The sequence below is a fragment of the Zootoca vivipara genome, chromosome 15 (genome assembly GCF_963506605.1).
Source record: "Zootoca vivipara chromosome 15, rZooViv1.1, whole genome shotgun sequence".
Classification (NCBI taxonomy): Eukaryota; Metazoa; Chordata; class Lepidosauria; order Squamata; family Lacertidae; genus Zootoca; species Zootoca vivipara.
The window spans coordinates 36080479-36098544 of NC_083290.1; the positions used below are offsets into that span (position 1 = coordinate 36080479).

Consider the following 18066-nt stretch of genomic DNA (forward strand, 5'->3'; position numbering starts at 1 on the left):
TCTATACCTGAGTCTTCAGTGTTTCAGTCAGGCCTGGCATCATCATCCAGCACTTTAAGGTAACTGCCAGGGCCTGTCGGTATACTGTTAGCTTGAGGGCATCCTGATCACGTTTGCAGATGACACCAAATTGGGAGGGGTGGCTAATACCCCAGAGGACAGAATCACACTTCAGAATGACCTTAACAGATTAGACAACTGGGCCAAAGCAAACAAGATGAATTTTAACAAGGAGAAATGTAAAGTACTACACTTGGGCAAAAAAAAATGAAAGGCACAAATACAGGATGGGTGACACCTGGCTTGAGAGCAGGACATGTGAAAAGGATCTAGGAGTCCTGGTGGACCACGAACTTGACATGAGTCAACAGTGTGATGCAGCAGCTAAAAAAGCCAATGCAATTCTGGGCTGCATCAATAGGAGTATAGCGTCTAGATCAGGCATCCCCAAACTGTGGCCCTCCAGATGTTTTGGCCTACAACTCCCATGATCCCTAGCTAACAAGACCAGTGGTCAGGGATGATAGGAATTGTAGTCCAAAACATCTGGAGGGCCAAAGTTTGGGGATGCCTGGTCTAGATCAAGGGAAGTAATAGTACCACTGTATTCTGCTCTGGTCAGACCTCACCTGGAGTACTGTGTCCAGTTCTGGGCACCACAGTTCAAGAAGGATACTGACAAGCTGGAACGTGTCCAGAAGAGAGCAACCAAAATGGTCAAAGGCTTGGAAACAATGCCTTATGAGGAACGGCTTAAGGAGCTGGGTATGTTTAGCCTGGAGAAGAGAAGGTTAAGGGATAATATGATAGCCATGTTCAAATATATAAAAGGATGTCATATAGAGGAGGGTGAAAGGTTGTTTTCTGCTGCTCCAGAGAAGCGGACACGGAGCAATGGATTCAAACTACAAGAAAGAAGATTCCACCTAAACATTAGGAAGAACTTCCTGACAGTAAGAGCTGTTCGACAGTGGAATTTGCTGCCAAGAAGTGTGGTGGAGTCTCCTTCTTTGGAGGTCTTTAAGCGGGGGCTTGACAGTTATATGTCAAGAATGCTTTGATGGTGTTTCCTGCTTGGCAGGGGGTTGGACTGGATGGCCCTTGTGGTCTCTTCCAACTCTATGATTCGCTCCATAGGACGCACCTGGTTTTTTAGAAGAGGAAAAAAGGGGGATTTGCTTTCTTGAATTGTCCTAGGCGTAGCAGCCAACTCCCAGAGGCCTAGGTGCATTTGCCCCCCCCCCCTTAAATATTTGAGGAAACTTCTTCTGCAAAGGGGGGAAGCTCCATTTTTTTGAGGATCAGCTCAAAGTTGTGCAGCTTTTTTTGCAAATGGGAAAAGCCCCGGTTTTTTTTGGGGGGGGGGGGTCAGCTCACAGTTGTGCATCTTTTTTGCAAAGGGGAAAAGCTCCATTTTTGAGGATCAGCTCAAAGTTGTTGAGCTTACCTAGCAAAGGGGGGGAAATCCTGTTTTTATGGGGTTCAACTCAACAGTTCTGCAGCTTCTCTAGGAAAGGAAAGGGACCCATTTCTACAGTTTCCTGACAGTCACATGTCACTGGGGAAACAAACAGCCTCCCTCTTCAGACAACAATTGAGGCCTGGGCAAGAGGCCTGGGCTGGCCAGGAAGGGAGCTAGCTCCCCTATCTCCCTCCCTGATCTCTTGCAATCAGCTGCTGAGCAGGTTCATTTCAACACTTTCTTTCCCTCTTGTTAGCATTTAGCTCTTTCTTTTTAAAAAAGGCACAATCTGCCTTTCGCCCCTGGGCAATTCGGCTCCAGGGACCATGCATTCGCTCCATAAGACACACAGAATCTCCTCTTACTTTTTTAGGAGGAAAAAAGTGTGTCTTATGGAGCAAAAAATACGGTAAGTGCCTTCCCTGGGTTCCTTGCGCTATATGTCAAGTCTGGAAACTACCACTGTAGTTGTCTGCAGTGCTCTGGAGTGATACTACATGGGGGATTTTGTGGAGAATAGAAATGATTATTCCCACTCAGTACCAAACAGACTGGGGTTGGATACCCTAGGGCCCCATTTGCACTATACATTTAAAGCAGTATCATACCACCTTAAAGAGCCATGGCTTCTCCCAAAGAATCATGGGAACTGTAGTTTGTTAAGGGTGCTGAGTGTTGTTAGGATGTCCCTCTTCCCCCACCCCCACCCCCCAGCTACAATTCCAGAGCTCCATGGGGAGAGGGATTGTCTGTTACCTCTATGGCATTTTGAACTGGAGATCTTTTGCATGCAAGACTGTACCACTGATCTATGGCTCTTGCCCCACAACCGCTAACCATTGAGCTAAAATCACCTTCTTTCCCCCACATTCTGTTTATCCATCTGCTACAGAAGCACTGATCAGGAAACTAAAAGAAACCACCTTGCCCCTCTTCATCAATTTAATTTATTTATTTACTTATTATCCATTTGGGTGTTACCCTGTTGTTCAGAAAAGCACCCCTGTCCCCAGAGGCGATCCTCTCCGCTTTCTCGAAGTTGTTGACCCTACATTAAACTCTCTGTATTTAACGTTGCCTCTCTGTGATCTGCCACTGATTGCTTTGGTGCGCTTAGATGCCTGATGGATAGATATGATCTCTCCCAGCGGTTTTCTCTGATTGCCTGGTTACTGCTGCAGGCTGCAATGCTCTGGGGAGTTCTCATGACATGTAGCCAAAGCACAGCAGCCAGATACTCAAGAATACTAGTGGTGGTGCTAAACCAGATTACAGCAGGGCTCATAAACCTCCCCCCCCCCAAACCCAAAACTAGCTGCAGGGCACTCAGGCAACACCAGAAGCAATGTAGAAAGTGAACCACATGATTAAACACCCACCTATGTACCCATACCCACCCCTCAAAGGTGATATCATTGAGAAATTGTGTGTGTGTGTGTGTGTGTGTGTGTGTGCGTGTGTCTCTGCACTCCACTAGCAATTTAGCTCTTATGTGGAAACTCTGCTTTCCATAGAAACAGAGAGTTTGCAGGGACACCAAAAGGCTTTCTTCAATGTTGGATTCCCCAATGTTGTTGGACTACCGTTCCCATCATCCCTAACCATTGGCTAAGCTGGCTGGGGATGATGGGAGTTGTAGTTGAACAAATGCTTGGGGAAGAACCCTGACCTAGCCCAACATTGGTAATGCAGGAGGAAAGGTGGCCATCCCGTTTCTTCTTAAACACACCTAAGAAAGAGGAGTCAAGCGCATCCACTATGCGCATGTGTATCTTGCATTCGCTATCAAACGACCCAATCCATTGCTACCATCTTTGTTTAGAATGAGCTCAATGCTCTCAGGTTCTGCTTGCCAGGAATGGCAGCCCATGACTGTGGTGCCTAAAATTCCACACAGCGTGGGAAAACTGGGAAGAGGAAATATTTTATCATTCTCATAGCTCTAGAACCCTGGGACACCCAATGAAACTGAATGTTGGAAGATTCAGGACAGACAGAAGAAAGTATTTCTTCACATGGTGCATAAGTTAGACTATGGAAAATAACAACGGCAACGACAACAACAACAACAACAACAAATTTATTATTTATAGCCTGCCCATCTGGCCGAGCTTCCCCAGCCACTCTGGGTGGCTCCCAACAGAATATTAAAAACACAATAAAACATCAAACATTAAAAACTTCCCTAAACAGGGCTACTTTCAGATGTCTTCTAAGAGTTGTTTATTTCCTTGAACTCTGATGGGAGGGCGTTCCACAGGGCAGGCGCCAAAACCTAGAAAGCCCTCGGAGGTGGACCTCATTGTCCGGGCTGAATGATGAGGGTATGCTGGGCCAAGGCCATTTAGGGATTTAAAGGTCAGCACCAAGACTTTGAATTGTGCTCAGAAACGTACTGGGAGCCAATGTAGGTCTTTCAGGCTCCCACAGGAGGCCACCAACTTGGATGACTTTAAAAGAAGATTAGACAAATCCATGGAGGATATCAGTGGGTACCAGCTATGATAACTATGTTCTGCCTCACTCATTGGCATCTGGCTGATTGCTGTGAAAGGAAGGTTCTGGACTAGATGTGCCACTGGCCTGATCCAGTCAGCTCTTCTTGTGTCAATCTCCTTGAGTAACTCTCATGAGCAGTCTAGCCTTGGATGCAGAAGATAGCGCAACCCATACAGCACATTGGTGACAAATATTCACACAGTTGTTCAAAAATAATTTTACACCATTTATCAAATTTGTGAGAAAGAGACAATTACTTTCAAATTGCCATGAAAACTTACAAACTACCTAAAATAAAGTGAACTTGCAATATCAGAGTTTACAAATTCTTGACTCAGTTTTTCATTTTTTCCTTGTTTTTTAAATAAGTTCAAGAAGATTCAAGAAGAAGTTAAGTTCAACGATGTAGCTGTGAGGTGCAGATGAACCCGCGTATGAGGTTATAAAGAAGACAGGGTGCCTGCGTTCTATCCCCGTTTTGCCCTAGCAGTCCATACAGTTGAGAGGCTGCTGTTTCACCCCTGGTGGGGCCGATTTGTTGGGTTTTTCATGGCTTAGCATGTTTCTATGTTCCACTTTTTTGCACAGAGCCTGCTATAGGCATCCCACCTCACAGAACAAGAGGTCTGGAACACAGGCATAGGCAACAGTTTGAGTAAATAACCGGGAAAGTGACACAGAGCAAAATGATCTCCAGCTGGAATTGTTGGGGCAGCGGGTGGGGAGCAGTTTAAGAATCTAGTTAAACCTGTCAGGTGAGAATATTTAGCTTTTACCCAAGCCAATCCCATTGAAATCAATGCAACTAAGAAATCTCGGCTGATTCCTGCCCACTGGGCAGAGCGAAACCCCTGGGGGCAGGGTGAGGTCACCTGGGAACAAGCCTGGACCGAGAGGGACATGACTCAAAGCCAGAGGCCAAGCAGCAAAAGTCAGATACAATGCAGGAAGCTTACCTGATACAGTACTAGAATTGTGGGCAGCTCCCAGGCAAAGGACAGTACTATTGGTATGTAGCTGGGCAGGTCATAAAGCTGGGGTAAGGTGGGGTGGGGTGAGGTGGGCCAGCAATCCTTAGTAAACATGCATCAATCTGTGGGCAGGTGAGTTGCAAGAAAGCTGGGGAATCTGACAAAAGGTCTCATTGAAAATCTCTGGTTTGTTAATGATAATATACCCCTCCCCCCCAAATAAAAATAAAAACATGTATCGTTTTGGAACAAAGTGTGCGTGTGTGTTTAAAAATACTGTATATATTTGAAATTGAATGAGAAGGAAAAAGGAATGAGGAAATAATAAACTTAAGCGAGGGAAATGGTATCAAGAAAAATGGATGAAAAGGGGATTTATGTGGTGGAAGCCCCTGCATCCTAATCCTTTTAATTGCCCCAAAGGTGCTCCCAGGGTAAAGGTAAACAGGGCAGTCTCGAGCAGGTTGCGCGCCCTGGCGCTGAGGGGTGGAGATCGCTCCGGCGCCCCTGCCCTCGTAGGGCACAGCATGGCTTCCGCGCGGCTTTGCCGTGCAGCACCCTACCTACCGGCCTGGCGCCCAGCACTCTACGCCACCAGGACTCTACCTAGAGCCATCCCTGAAGATAAAGGTAAAAGGACCCCTAATGGTCAGGACCCCTGACCATTAGGTCTAGTCGTGGACGACTCTGGGGTTGTGGCGCTCATCTCGCTTTACTGGTCGAGGGAGCCGGTGTACAGCTTCTGGGTCATGTGGCCAGCATGACAAAGCCACTTCTGGAGAACCAGAGCAGCACACGGAAATGCCGTTTACCTTCCTGCCTATTTATCTACTTGCACTTTGACGTGCTTTCAAACTGCTAGGTTGGCAAGAGCTGGGACCGAGCTGGGACCGAGCAACAGGAGCTCACCCCGTCGCGGGGATTTGAACCACCAACCTTCCAATCGGCAAGCCCTAGGCTCTGTGGTTTAGACCACAGCGCCACCCGCGTCCCAGGGTACTATGTTTCAAATGCCAATCACTGCTGTTATTTTGATTTTTAAAATTTCCACTGTAAGATTGGAGTCATGTTCCTTCAAGCTGTTCCTTTTCATTTTGAAAAAAAAAATCAGAATATATTTTATTTGATGATGATAATGATGATTAAAATGTTTAAACTAGGTGACATTCTGGCACTTGGAAATTCTTTTTAAATGGTGGGCCTTTCACTCATCGTTTCTTTTGTGCGGTATTTGCAGAAACGAGGAGCGAATGCAGCCCCCCCAATGGGTGCTGCTCTCTGTGCTGAATTTGGATAATCTCTGATTGCCTTGTTAAGAGTGCTGGGTTAGGACCTGGGAGACCAGGGTTCAAATCCTTGGTCAGCCTGGAAGTTCTCTGGGCGATCTTGGGATAGCCCCCCTCTCTCGGCCTGACCTCATAGGGCTTGGCAAAGGTAAAATGGAGCAGGAGTCTTGAGCTCCTTGCAAGAATGGTGGGGTTCAAATGTAATTAAAAATAAATAAAAGTAAGTTGAACTCTCTATGATTTAAAACACTCATTTAAACATCCTTAAGATATCAATGACTTCCCTTCTTCTCTTTCCATGGTTCATTTTGCATATCTTAAATACCTGCATATTTTACATAAACTAAACCATTCAGTATTCCATTACACCCATCAAAACTTGTTTACACTGTTGAATTAATCTTAATGATGCCAACGTTTTCAAGTGTACACAATTTCCAACCATATATTCAATGAACATTTCCCAATCTTCTCTAAACGTATGTTCTTCTTGTTCTCTTATTCTGTATGTTAGATCTGCAAGCTGCGCATATTCGATCAGCTTGTTGCCATTCTTCTTTGGTTGGGACCTCGCTCACAGTGGCAGAGCTTCATGCTCTGCCACCAGGGGCGGAGAGCAGGTGGGGGCATGGCTGGTGCGCGTCCCGGTGTGGTGGTGTGCCACTCGCAGGGGCGTGGTGTGTGTCCTAGGGGCGTGGCACCCAGCGCACGGGGGGGGGGGAGGGCAGCCACAATGACACCCCACCGGGATTGTGGGGCCAGGGGTGGTGCGCTCACACCGCCCCCTCTTCCTCCACCAGTGCTTGCTCGTTTTCCATTTTTGGGCTAACAAAAATGGGCTGCAGCAGCGGCATACATAAATAACCTTTTTTGAGTGTTCCTCTTTTTATCAGCAAACTCACAATGTTCAAATCCCCGCCCCCCACTTCTGAGATTTGTGGGACAGAAGCAGAGCCTGTCATAAACCACATTCTTCTTAAGAGATGAAATAGCATCAACCTTGGCCAGAACAGCCTCATAGTTGTGTTTATGGCTCCCCTTCAGCAAAGGTAAAGGATTTATACAATTGTGAGCTTCACCTCCACCCCATTCCCTTTAGCATAATGGAAGGACTTTACCTGCGGTATTCCTTCTGCCTTGTGGAATGCTATGAATGGGGGAAAGGAAGCAAATATTTCATGCCGTGCTATAGGATTATCATCAAAACTGCCAACCACCTTGTTCCAATTGCTCTCTTGAAGGGGCCATCCCTTTAGGGCCACTGGCCCTGGATTGGCTCAGAGATATTTGGGGGAAAGGTCCTCAGCAGGATTATTAAAAAGCAAAATTCTCCTGGTGGAAGCCTTGTTCGAAATTTCTGGATTTCAAATATGATTTCTTTGGCGTGGGAATAATTATTACCATCATTTATTTGTTATATACCCATCACCCACACTTTTTCCAATTATACAGCATGTTCAGTTCTCTACATTTCTATGTATGTTTGGTTTTTTAAAAAATAGTCCTCGTGATGCCGTATGTAATTGCATAATATTGCATACAATTGCATATGCAATTTCCCCTCAAAGAATGCATTTTTGTATGTTGTTTTCACTAATATATGCATTTTAATGGACATTCTACTTGGCCAGAGAACTGCACTGCAAAATTCAGAGCAGTGGGGATTTGCAAGTATGACTGTGTTTGATTCACATATTGTTTTTAGGTAGGTTTGCCTTTAAATGAGAACTGAATGAAATTTCTCCCTCATCCCTATTTCCAGTGAAGGTCTAGTTTGATCCTCGGTTGCTTAATTTTCCCAGCTAGCTTTTCCACCAGCAGTTCCACATCTAGTAAGCAAACCGTCCATGCAAATGGCATTGCAGAAAGGTCTGCCACATTTCCAATGGAGAGTCAACAATATATATATATATATATATATATATATATATATATATATATATATATATATATATATATAAGAAAGGGTTACACAGAGATGCTTCTGTCCCTCCCAACTAGTCATTTCCCAAAAGGCCTATGAGACTTTCATTTATTCATGTCTTTATTGCATTGAGGTCCAGCACCGAGGGCCTTCTGGCGGTTCCCTCGTTGCGAGAAGCCAAGTTGCAGGGAACTAGGGAGGGCCTTCTCGGTGGTGGCGCCTGCCCTGTGGAACGCCCTCCCAACAGATGTCAAAGAGGAAAACAACTACCAGACATTTAGAAGACATCTGAAGGCAGCCCTGTTCAGGGAGGCTTTTAATGTTTAATAGATTACTGTGTTTTATTTTTCTGTTGGAAGCCGCCCAGAGTGACTGGGGAAACCCAGCCAGATGGGCGGGGTATAAATAATAATAATATATTATTATTATTATTATTATTATTATTATTATTATTATTTATAGCCCATCTTTATCGCCAAGGACCTCAAGGTGGAGTATGTGTTTCTCTGCCGCTCATTCAACCCCCACAACAACCCTGTGAGGTAGGATAGGCTGAGAGGCAGTGATTGGCCCAAGGTCACCCAGTGAGCTTCATGGCTGAATGGGGAATTGAATCCTGGCCTCCCAGCTCCTAGTCCGACACACTAACCCAGGGGTCAGCAAACTTTTTCAGCAGGGGATCGGCCGCTCCACTGTCCCTCAGACCTTGTGGGGGGTCAGACTATATTTGGGGAAATAAACGAATTCCTATGCCCCATAAATAACTTAGACATGCATTTTAAATAAAAGGTAACATTCTACTCATGTAAAAACACGCTGATTCCCGGATTGTCCGCGGGCTGGATTTAGAAGGCGATTGGGCCGGATCCAGCCCCCGGGCCTTAGTTTGCCTACCCATGCACTAACCACTACACCACGCTGGTGGCATGGACTCTTGCCTTAAAAAGCTTGTGCTGTCTTAACTTACATTTTAAAGTATCACAGGACTCAAAACTTCCAGAAAGAAGCAGCCTGCAATAAGGCTTAGCCATGCATTTGACCCCCAAATTACCCTTAAGCATGTACTCACACCCACCAGTGTCACCAAGCCACTATAAAGCACCCTTTAAATTCTAGAGGAGAGCACTAAGAGAATCTTCTGCTCCAGGCACAGGAGTCTCCCAGCTCAGGCTCACAGGTACTCAATTACTTCTCAATTACTTCTCTGGACTTTCTTTCCTTTGGTTAGATGGTCTGCTTCCAGGACTGCTTGTAAATAGGGATGAATGAACTCTTTCGATTCTGGTTTCTTTTTCTTTCTCATTTTTCCAATCTTAAGTTGAGTTCACCACATTTCAACATCAGATGGTGCTTTTTATTATTATTTTAAAAAATGACACAAGAGTTGTCAAAAGAATTCACCAGGATTTGGGTGCATATTTCACCATACAATTTTTTTGTGCAAGCTGTTTCCCCATAGATAATGCAATGGCGCATGTTATGTTATGTTATGTTGCATTATTTGTATACTATATGCATTTTCATGCTCGCTTTCCTCTAATATATGCATTTTCGCACATGCGTTAGATGGTTTGACAACTGAATCACAGAATTTGGAGAAGTACAGATTTCAAAGGATCCTTGTTTTTCAGTTCACGTGTTGTTTTGGAAGGTGCAAATTAGGGAGATTTTCAGTAAACTGCGAACAGATCCAAATGATTTCTCATCCCTCCCTGTGAGGCAAGGAGATCTGGGTCTATCCCTTTCCTTGGCCAATTTCCCTATCTCCCATTATGATTTGTTTTGGGGATTGGGCATGCAAGATTTCCCTGAGATTTTGAACTAACAAGAAGAGCTCATATGTCCAGATATGGTTTGCTGACCTTTAAAAATCCCTCACCAGTGTTTTAGTTAGTCTTCTAGTAATTTGGCTTTTCGTTTCCTGATTTCCTTTCATGTATATCTCTTTCTTCTAGTGGTTCCCATGCAGCCATCTATTGAGGCTTTAGGAAGGTGTGCTTTCAGATCATACCCTGGGCTGTAGCCAACCAGAGTAGACACACTGAAATTGATGTACAGTGGTACCTTGCTTCTCAAGCTTAATCCGTTCCGGAAGTCCGTTCCAAGACCAAAGCATTCCAAAACCAAGGTGCACTTTCCCGTAGAAAGTAATGCAAAGTGGATTAATCCGTTCCAGACTTTTAAAAACAACCCCTAAAACAGCAATTTAACATGAATTTTACTATCTAACGAGACCATTGGTCCATAAAATGAAAGCAAGAATCAATGTACTGTACTATAAAATAAATAAGACAGTATTGCAGATGATAAAAATAAAAAATTATTTTTTTTCCTTACCTGCACTGATGATAGTCATTGTTTGGATGGGGGGCTTTTATCAATTTCCACAGTCACACAATCAATCAATCAATCAATCAATCAGTAGCTGAACTGGGTTCCACACAGTCACTAAAACAAATTAACCGAAAGAGCCTCAAAAACAAAAATGCAAAATAAATAGCAAAAACAAAAGCGCCAAACTTAATTGATTCCGGAAGTCCATTTGACTTCTGAAATGTTCAGAAACCAAGGCGCAGCTTCTGATTGGTGCAGGCGCCCCAGAAACAATGGCCGACAGCCGCATCAGACGTTTGGCTTCTAAAAAACGTTCGAAAACTGGAACATTTACTTCTGGGTTTTCAGCGTTTGAGAACCAAGGTACCACTGTACCTAAATGAGTCATGTTCATGAGCTTCTGTGGGTGTCCTGTGAGGAGAGCCCCACCTACACTATGGATTTAAAGCAGTATCATACTATTTTTAACTAGCGACGGCTTCCCCCGAAGAATCCTGGTGCTGACAGAGCAGAGTTATCTAGAAATTGTGGGTCTGTGAGGAGACAAGGTAGGGAGCTGGCCGTGGGCACTTCTGCCCTGGTTTAGGCAGTGCTTTCCCCCCTGGAAAAATAGTTACTGGTACGGACCATGTTACAATAAGCACCACACTTTTTAACAACAACAAAAAGAGGTGCCAGTACTGCGTGCCCTTGAGTACCCACTGAAAAAAAGCACTGGGTTTAGGCAAATAGTTGTTGTCTTGTTTGGTGGCTTTCATTCTTCATACTGCCTCTGCCTCCTCTTACCCTGTCAAGAGTCATTGTGGTATAGTTGTTGGTCTAGGACCTGGGAGACCAGGGTTCAAATTGCCACTCAGCCATGAAGCTCGTTGGGTGACATTGGACCAGTCTCCAGCTCTCAGCCTAACCTATCTCACTAGGTTGCTGTGAAGATAAAAACAGGGAGGAGAAGAAGGACATCTGTGACCTTATCTCCTTGGAGGAAAGGTGGGCTATAAATGCAATAATAAATAGGTAAGTACTTAGTGGGACGCAGGTGGTGCTGTGGGTTAAACCACAGAGCCTAGGACTTGCTGATCAGAAGGTCAGCAGTTCGAATCCCTGCGACGGGGTGAGCTCCCGCTGCTCGGTCCCAACTCCTGCCAACCTAGCAGTTCGAAAGCACGTTAAAGTGCAAGTACAGTGGTGCCTCGCTTAACGAATGCCCTGCTTAATGAAATTTCCGCTTAATGAAAGGATTTTTCGAGCGGAGGTTACCTCGCTAGACGAATGCGTTTTACGAAAAATTCGTCTAGCGAATCGCGGTTTCTCATAGGAATACATTGAAATTCAATTAATGCGTTCCCATGGGCAAAAAAAAAACCCCCCCCCCCCAAAAATCAATGCATTCCTATGGGATTCGCTGCACGAATCTTTCGCTATAAGAAAAGACCCGTGGAACGAATTAATTTCATCTAGCGAGGCACCACTGTAGATAAATAGGTACCGCTACAGCGGGAAGGTAAACAGCGTTTCCATGCACTGCTCTGGTTCACCAGAAATGGCTTTGTCATGCTGGCCACATGACCCGGAAGCTGTACGCTGGATCCCTCGGCCAATAACGCAAGATGAGCGCGCAACCCCAGAATTGGTCATGACTGGACCTAGTGGTCAGGGGTCCCTTTACCTTTTTAAGTACTTAGTAATTGAATGGATTTTCCAGTAAGGTCAAAGCATTTCAAAAGGACAACAAGAAGTGAAAACAGAATAACAGAATAGCAGGAACAGTTGTACAGTATATAGACTCTGTGCAGGGGAGCCGGGGTGATATAACTCCAAATCTCAAGGGATAAGTCAGTGGTGGTCCTACATTTTGGGGGCCTTGATGCTTAAACTACGATGGGGGCCCCTTTGCAACCAGCAATGAGGTCTGGGCAACAACCGTGTTCCATGACAGATCACCACACCTTTACAAAATCTGTGCTACTGACTCTCAAACTGACCTGGGAGTGGGGCTGAGGCCGGCTTGGTGGCGTTGGACCACCATAGCTACCTTGCGCTCCAGAGCCTAGTAGGAGAGAGGGGCGGCGATACTGCCACATTGTCTCTGCCACTTCTGCCCCAGAGTCACTCCCTTCTCGGGAGGCAGTGGCTGCTGCAGACTCCCTCCCTCTCTCAGCCGGCCCAAGGGTGGGGCATGTTTGGGCGTCCCTTCACAGACACAAGGAGAAGGAGGCACTGCAGCCGCCCTGAAGGCCCAGCCTGTGCGCGGCTTCCCTCTCCACAACTCCAGCCTTGCCTGTCGTAGGGGCGCCTGGTTGCGAACCCACAAAAATGGCACCCAAGGCCATGGGCCTCCAGCCCTCCATGCTACACCCATGGATCTGCCCCAGGAATATGTTGAATGTGTGGGACAGTTGGTGAACCTGCTCCACAACCATCTTTGGTTACACCTGGATGCCCTGAATTCTTGTTATTTGTAGTCTATGATATGGATGTATTTTAATCACTACTCTCAGGACTGCAGCTGTGACTGCAGAAGACCCTGAAGACCAACCAATTCTAGACAAGTACCGGAGAAAGTGGGAGAAGCTGCAGCAATGCAACCGCTCTGTAAGCCCCTCAGGCCAGCACCTGAGAAAAACTGCACGGCTCTGAAGCCTACAGGCTGGAAGTGTAAGCCCCACAAGACAGAAACCCGGCCGATGAAGCCGCAGAAGAAGACTTGGGATGAGGAAATGACAGAATTATTCTGTGAATTTAGGCCAGGTGAGAAACAAATCATTTATTTTGCTATTTGCTGCCCTGTATTAGTTCCCAAACTGTGTAAATATCCTTAAATGTTCAGACAAGGGCAGCAGAACTAGATACAGTAGTCTGCAGCTGGAATACCAGCCCGAGCTGCTAAATAGCACTTTTAGCTACTGCCACTTCATGGATTTTCACAGGACATCTACACAGCTGCAAATAAAATGTTTTAAATGTGTTGTAAAGCGATATACGAATGAGACACTAGATGGCAACAGTGAGCTATGCAAAATTCATTGTATTTTTCAAAACTGTTTTTGAAAAAGCATTTTCACAGAGATTTTAATAGGTGTGTATCCACCGCAGACAACACTTAGTCAATCAATTGCAAACTTGGTCCTGCAATCCCATCCAAGACTGACTGCAAACCTCCATCCAGACTGGCAAACTTCCCTACCTATGACACCTCTGCCTGGACTCGGTTAAACTTTAGCATATTTGCCTTCATCCACCCCAAATTCTATTCCTTCTTTCCTGTCTAATGTTGCACAAAATCAGTCCTAACCCTAATATCTCTTGGTGGGAGAGGACAATAACACAGCCTGATTAAAGAAATAGGAGCATTTACCCAAGAGGAAAGTGGCAGCCCTACTATGTGATGGAATTAAATGACCTCCTGTTGGAATTCTTGGAGAAACCAGCCCAACAAGCCAGTTAAACTAGTTCAACAAGACTACTTGGTTTTCAAGCCAGGTCAGTCCAGTTGGAACAAAGAGGACCAAACAATAGTATATCCCAGGAATTGTTTCAGCTACAGGCTACAGGGCAGCAGTGCCAGATCAAACCCCGTGGAGGCTCCTAGCCATAGCTGTCAACTTTTCCCTTTTCTCTCAAGGAATCCTATTCGGAATAAGGGAATTTCCCTTAAAAAGGGGGGAAAGTTGGCAGCTGGCCTAGGCAGTAAAAACCTTAGGGTCCCTCTGGCAAATTATCTCCTAATACATTTTTGAAAGCTTTGCATCTGGAGGTTTTCTGAACATGAGCTATAGTGGGATAACATTGAACTAAGAAAGCTTGATTGTAAATTTCTTGCAAGCTCAAATCAATATTATTTTGGTCTGTTGTTGTGGGGGCACCCATAGGCCAGTGCCAACTCTGCCTATTTGGTAATCCGGCACTGCAGGGCAGGGCAGAGAAGCCAAGGTGGCAAAGTGGAGCCACATGGAAGCAGAGGGAGGTGACAACTCCAAAGGCCAAACAGCAAAGGCAAGAAGGCAAGAACAGGAAGCCAGGGAGCCAGCCAGATAAAAGATATGTTGTCACTCCAGCTATATAGCTGTGTATCAGCTAAATCAGCCTTTTCCAACCTGGTGCCCTCTACATATTTTGGACGACAACTCCCATCATCCCTGCCCATCAGTCCTGCTAGCTGGGGCTGATTGGAGCTGTCGTACAAATAATCCATTGTTTTGAAAGGCACTGCACTCTAGCTTGGAGTCTGACATTCCTTGATCTTCTGTTCGAAGACTGGTTGATTTCTTAGAGAAGAGGGAAATGATAAACATGAGATGTAGGGTGGGTAGTTTGTTGAAAAAGAAAAGTTGTTGATTCAGCCAATGCACTCACCATTTCATGCACATGAAAACTGCATGCGTACTCTTTTCATATTGTACCTGCGATTACATCTGGAAGCTAACCCATATGATATGTTTGCAAAACGGTGTTCAGAGAGCCAAACATGTTGCTTGTTCCTTCATCAGAACATTTTATTTATTGGTATGTATGCAATAAGTATGTGCCTATGTATGTTTATCCTATCTTTCTCACAGGGCCTCCCACAAATACAAATATAAATACATTAGTAGCCAACAGTGAAAAGCAACCACGGTTATTCAGACTATGGGATATTAGCCAGAAGTTCCTCTTCCTGGTGAACAACATGCTACTAGCAAGCTCACAACAGTCTGGCTCATCAGGTACTTGTTCAACCTCTTCAATTCGGACTCCTGGGTGCTCACTTGTGGGGTGCCCCAGGGCTCTGTCCTCTCCCCCATGCTTTTAAACATCTATATGAAGCTTCTGGGGGAAATCATCAGGGGGGTTGGGCTGGGTGCTCACCAATATGCAGATGATACCCAGCTCTACCTCTCATTTAAATTAGAACCAGTGAGGGCGGTGTGACTGTCTGGAGGCGATTGGAGGAAAGATGGTGTTTAATGGATTGAGGCTGAATCCTAACAAGACAATTGTACTGAATCAGAAGTACTGATTCTGGGGGATAGGGGACTCCTTGGTCTGTATGGGGTAACTGTGCCCCTAAAGCACCAGGTGCGTAGCCTTGGAGTGGTTTTTGGATTCACAGCTGTCCATGGAGGCACAGGTCAATTCGGTGCCCAGGTTGGCTGTCTACCAGCTCCATCTGGTATGCTGACTGAGACCCTACCAGCCTGTGCACTATCTTGCCAGAGTGGTATACAGTATGTCTGGTTATCTCCCACTTGAACTACTGCAATGCGCTCTACGTAGGGCTACCTTTGAAGGTGACTTGGAAACTACAACTAATCCAGAATGTAGCTGCCAGACTGGTGACTGGGAGCGACCTCTGGTACCATGGAACACCGGTCCTAAAGGATCTACAAGGTTCCCAGTATGTTTCTGAGCACAAGGTGCTAACCTTCAAAGCCCTAAATGGCCTTGTCCCAGTATACCTGAAAGAGCGTCTCCACCCCCATTGCTTAGCCTGGACACTGAGGTCCTTCTCTGAGAGTCTTCTGCTGGTTCCCTCACTGTAAGAATTGAAGTTGCAGGGCAGATGTGAGGGCGATCTGGCTGCGACATCTGTCACCCCATTGATCGCCAGGGTTGATTCGGCTGATCTGGCTGGCTAGGCGGGTGCCCCCTTCCTCCCTCACTGCTCCATGTGCATCCCTCCTGAAGCTGTGTGCTCGGTGGAAGAGGACGACCATCCCAGATAGAAGGAGTGTACCGTTCTTCGGTCAAGGGTATACAATAGCTGCGCTCCCCTGCTAGAACCTCCAAACAAGTTACAGGGAACCAGGCATAGGGTCTTCTCGGTAGTGGTGCCCTCCCACCAGATGTCAAGGAAATAAACAATTACGCTACATTCTGAAGACATCTGAAGGGAGTCCTATATTGGAAAGTTTTTAATGTTTGATGTCTCACAGTGTTTTTATATTGTGTTGGAAGCTGCCCAGCCCCCATCAGCCCAACCAGCATGGCCAATGGCCAAAGATGATGGGAGTTGTAGTCTAGCAACAGCTGGAGAGTCACAGGTTCCCCACCCATAGCTGCCAAGTTATCCCTTTTTTAAAGGGATTTTCCCTTATGCTGAATAGGCTTCCTCGCGAGAAAAGGGAAAACTTGGCAGCTATGTCCCCACCACTGCTGTAAACCTAAATGTTAACCTTTCATCTGTGGCTTCTTAGCCAAAACTCTTTTATCAATGGAAGATGCTCTTGTGGCACTGACCCTGTTTCTTGCCTGTCATTCCCTTTCAGAGCAATTAATGGCGGTGGTCCCCAATCTCTCTCTAAATCCAACGAACCAACCCATCTTTATGGGCCTCAGCGATAATACACACACACTGAACTGTGTGTTGGCTGGGAAGGGTCAACCAAAGCTACAGTTAGTGGTGAGTTTTGTTTGCAGTTCAAAATGTTTTTGGATTCTCTAAGGAATTATTAATTTGACCCTTTGCGTCACCCCTATGATTGGGACTGCAGCTTCTTTGCTAAGCACAGCCTGGTATTCTGCACCAAAGTGACTCACATTATCCACCTAGAAGATACTTAGACCCACAGGTGCTTCCACTCTGCCCATTTTCTCTGGAATTACCTTCCTTTTAGAACTCACTTTTTACAGAGAATCTAGGCAATGTGATGGCCATAGCAGTACATTATCATCATTTTATGTTCCCTCCCTTGTTTCCCCACACCTGATTGGTGGCTGTCTTTGAACAATAGAAGCTGATTGGAGCTCTAGCCTGTCCAGTATGGACAGACAAAGCACAATTTAGGGCTACTGTACCTTTAGTTAAAACCTTTTTGCCTTTGCAGGTCCTACCTGCTTTGTTGCTTCCTGTTCAGTACCACTGGTTATTAATTGTCCCTTAATTAGCCAGTTTCTAGTATTTAATTATTGGTTGCTGCTACTTTTGAAGCAGTGCTGCTTGCATTAAATGTGAGAAAATAAAAGGAATAGAAGCCTTCTAAGGCACGATTCATTGCTAATCCTACAACCACACTGTCAAATTTCTGTGGTATAACTTTTGTTTCTAACTGTATCGTCATGTTCTCTTAGGAGAGAAATATAATGGATCTTTATAGAGCAAACGAGGAATTCAAGAGTTTTACTTTCTACAGTAAAACTCATGGCAGCGATGAGACTTGCTCTTTTGAATCTGCTGCATTTCCGGGTTGGTTCCTAAGCACTTGGGATGAGCCGAACAGGCCTCTTGATTTGAGTCGAGGTGGAACTCACTGCATCACTTCATTTTATTTCGAAAGGAAGGACTCCGTTTAACAGTCCAGAACCATTGCTTTCAAAGGGAAAGAAGAGAGGAAGAATTTGCAGGCTGTATGCTAATATGTTCAATGTGTGGCAGAGTGAAAAATGTGAAAAATGGTTTAGCCCTTTCTCCCCTGCTTTGTTGTTATTAGATTCAAGTGCTAAATAAAAGCTCCCATTGGCTTCCTCCTCCTTTTCTGGTTACAGTCCTGTTGAAAATACGCACCTCCTTCCCTGCTATTTTTATTTTTAAGGACTTGATGATCTTCCCAATAACATGTTAAGCTTGTGAAGTCTGGCCCTCAGCTGAAGTGTGGCATGGAATCTTTGGTTAAT

The 18066-nt window shown here is 45.3% G+C and overlaps 1 protein-coding gene across 1 annotated transcript; it reads left to right on the forward strand.

The window, feature by feature from the left end:
* Positions 1–13160: 13160 nt before the first annotated feature.
* On the forward strand, positions 13161–17745 carry LOC118097304 (interleukin-36 receptor antagonist protein-like). Its single transcript, XM_035140046.1, has 4 exons — positions 13161–13224; positions 15033–15179; positions 16722–16855; positions 17524–17745. Exons 1-4 carry the CDS (start codon positions 13161–13163, stop codon positions 17743–17745), a joined length of 567 nt encoding a protein of 188 aa, XP_034995937.1.
* The last annotated feature ends 321 nt before the right edge of the window (positions 17746–18066 follow it).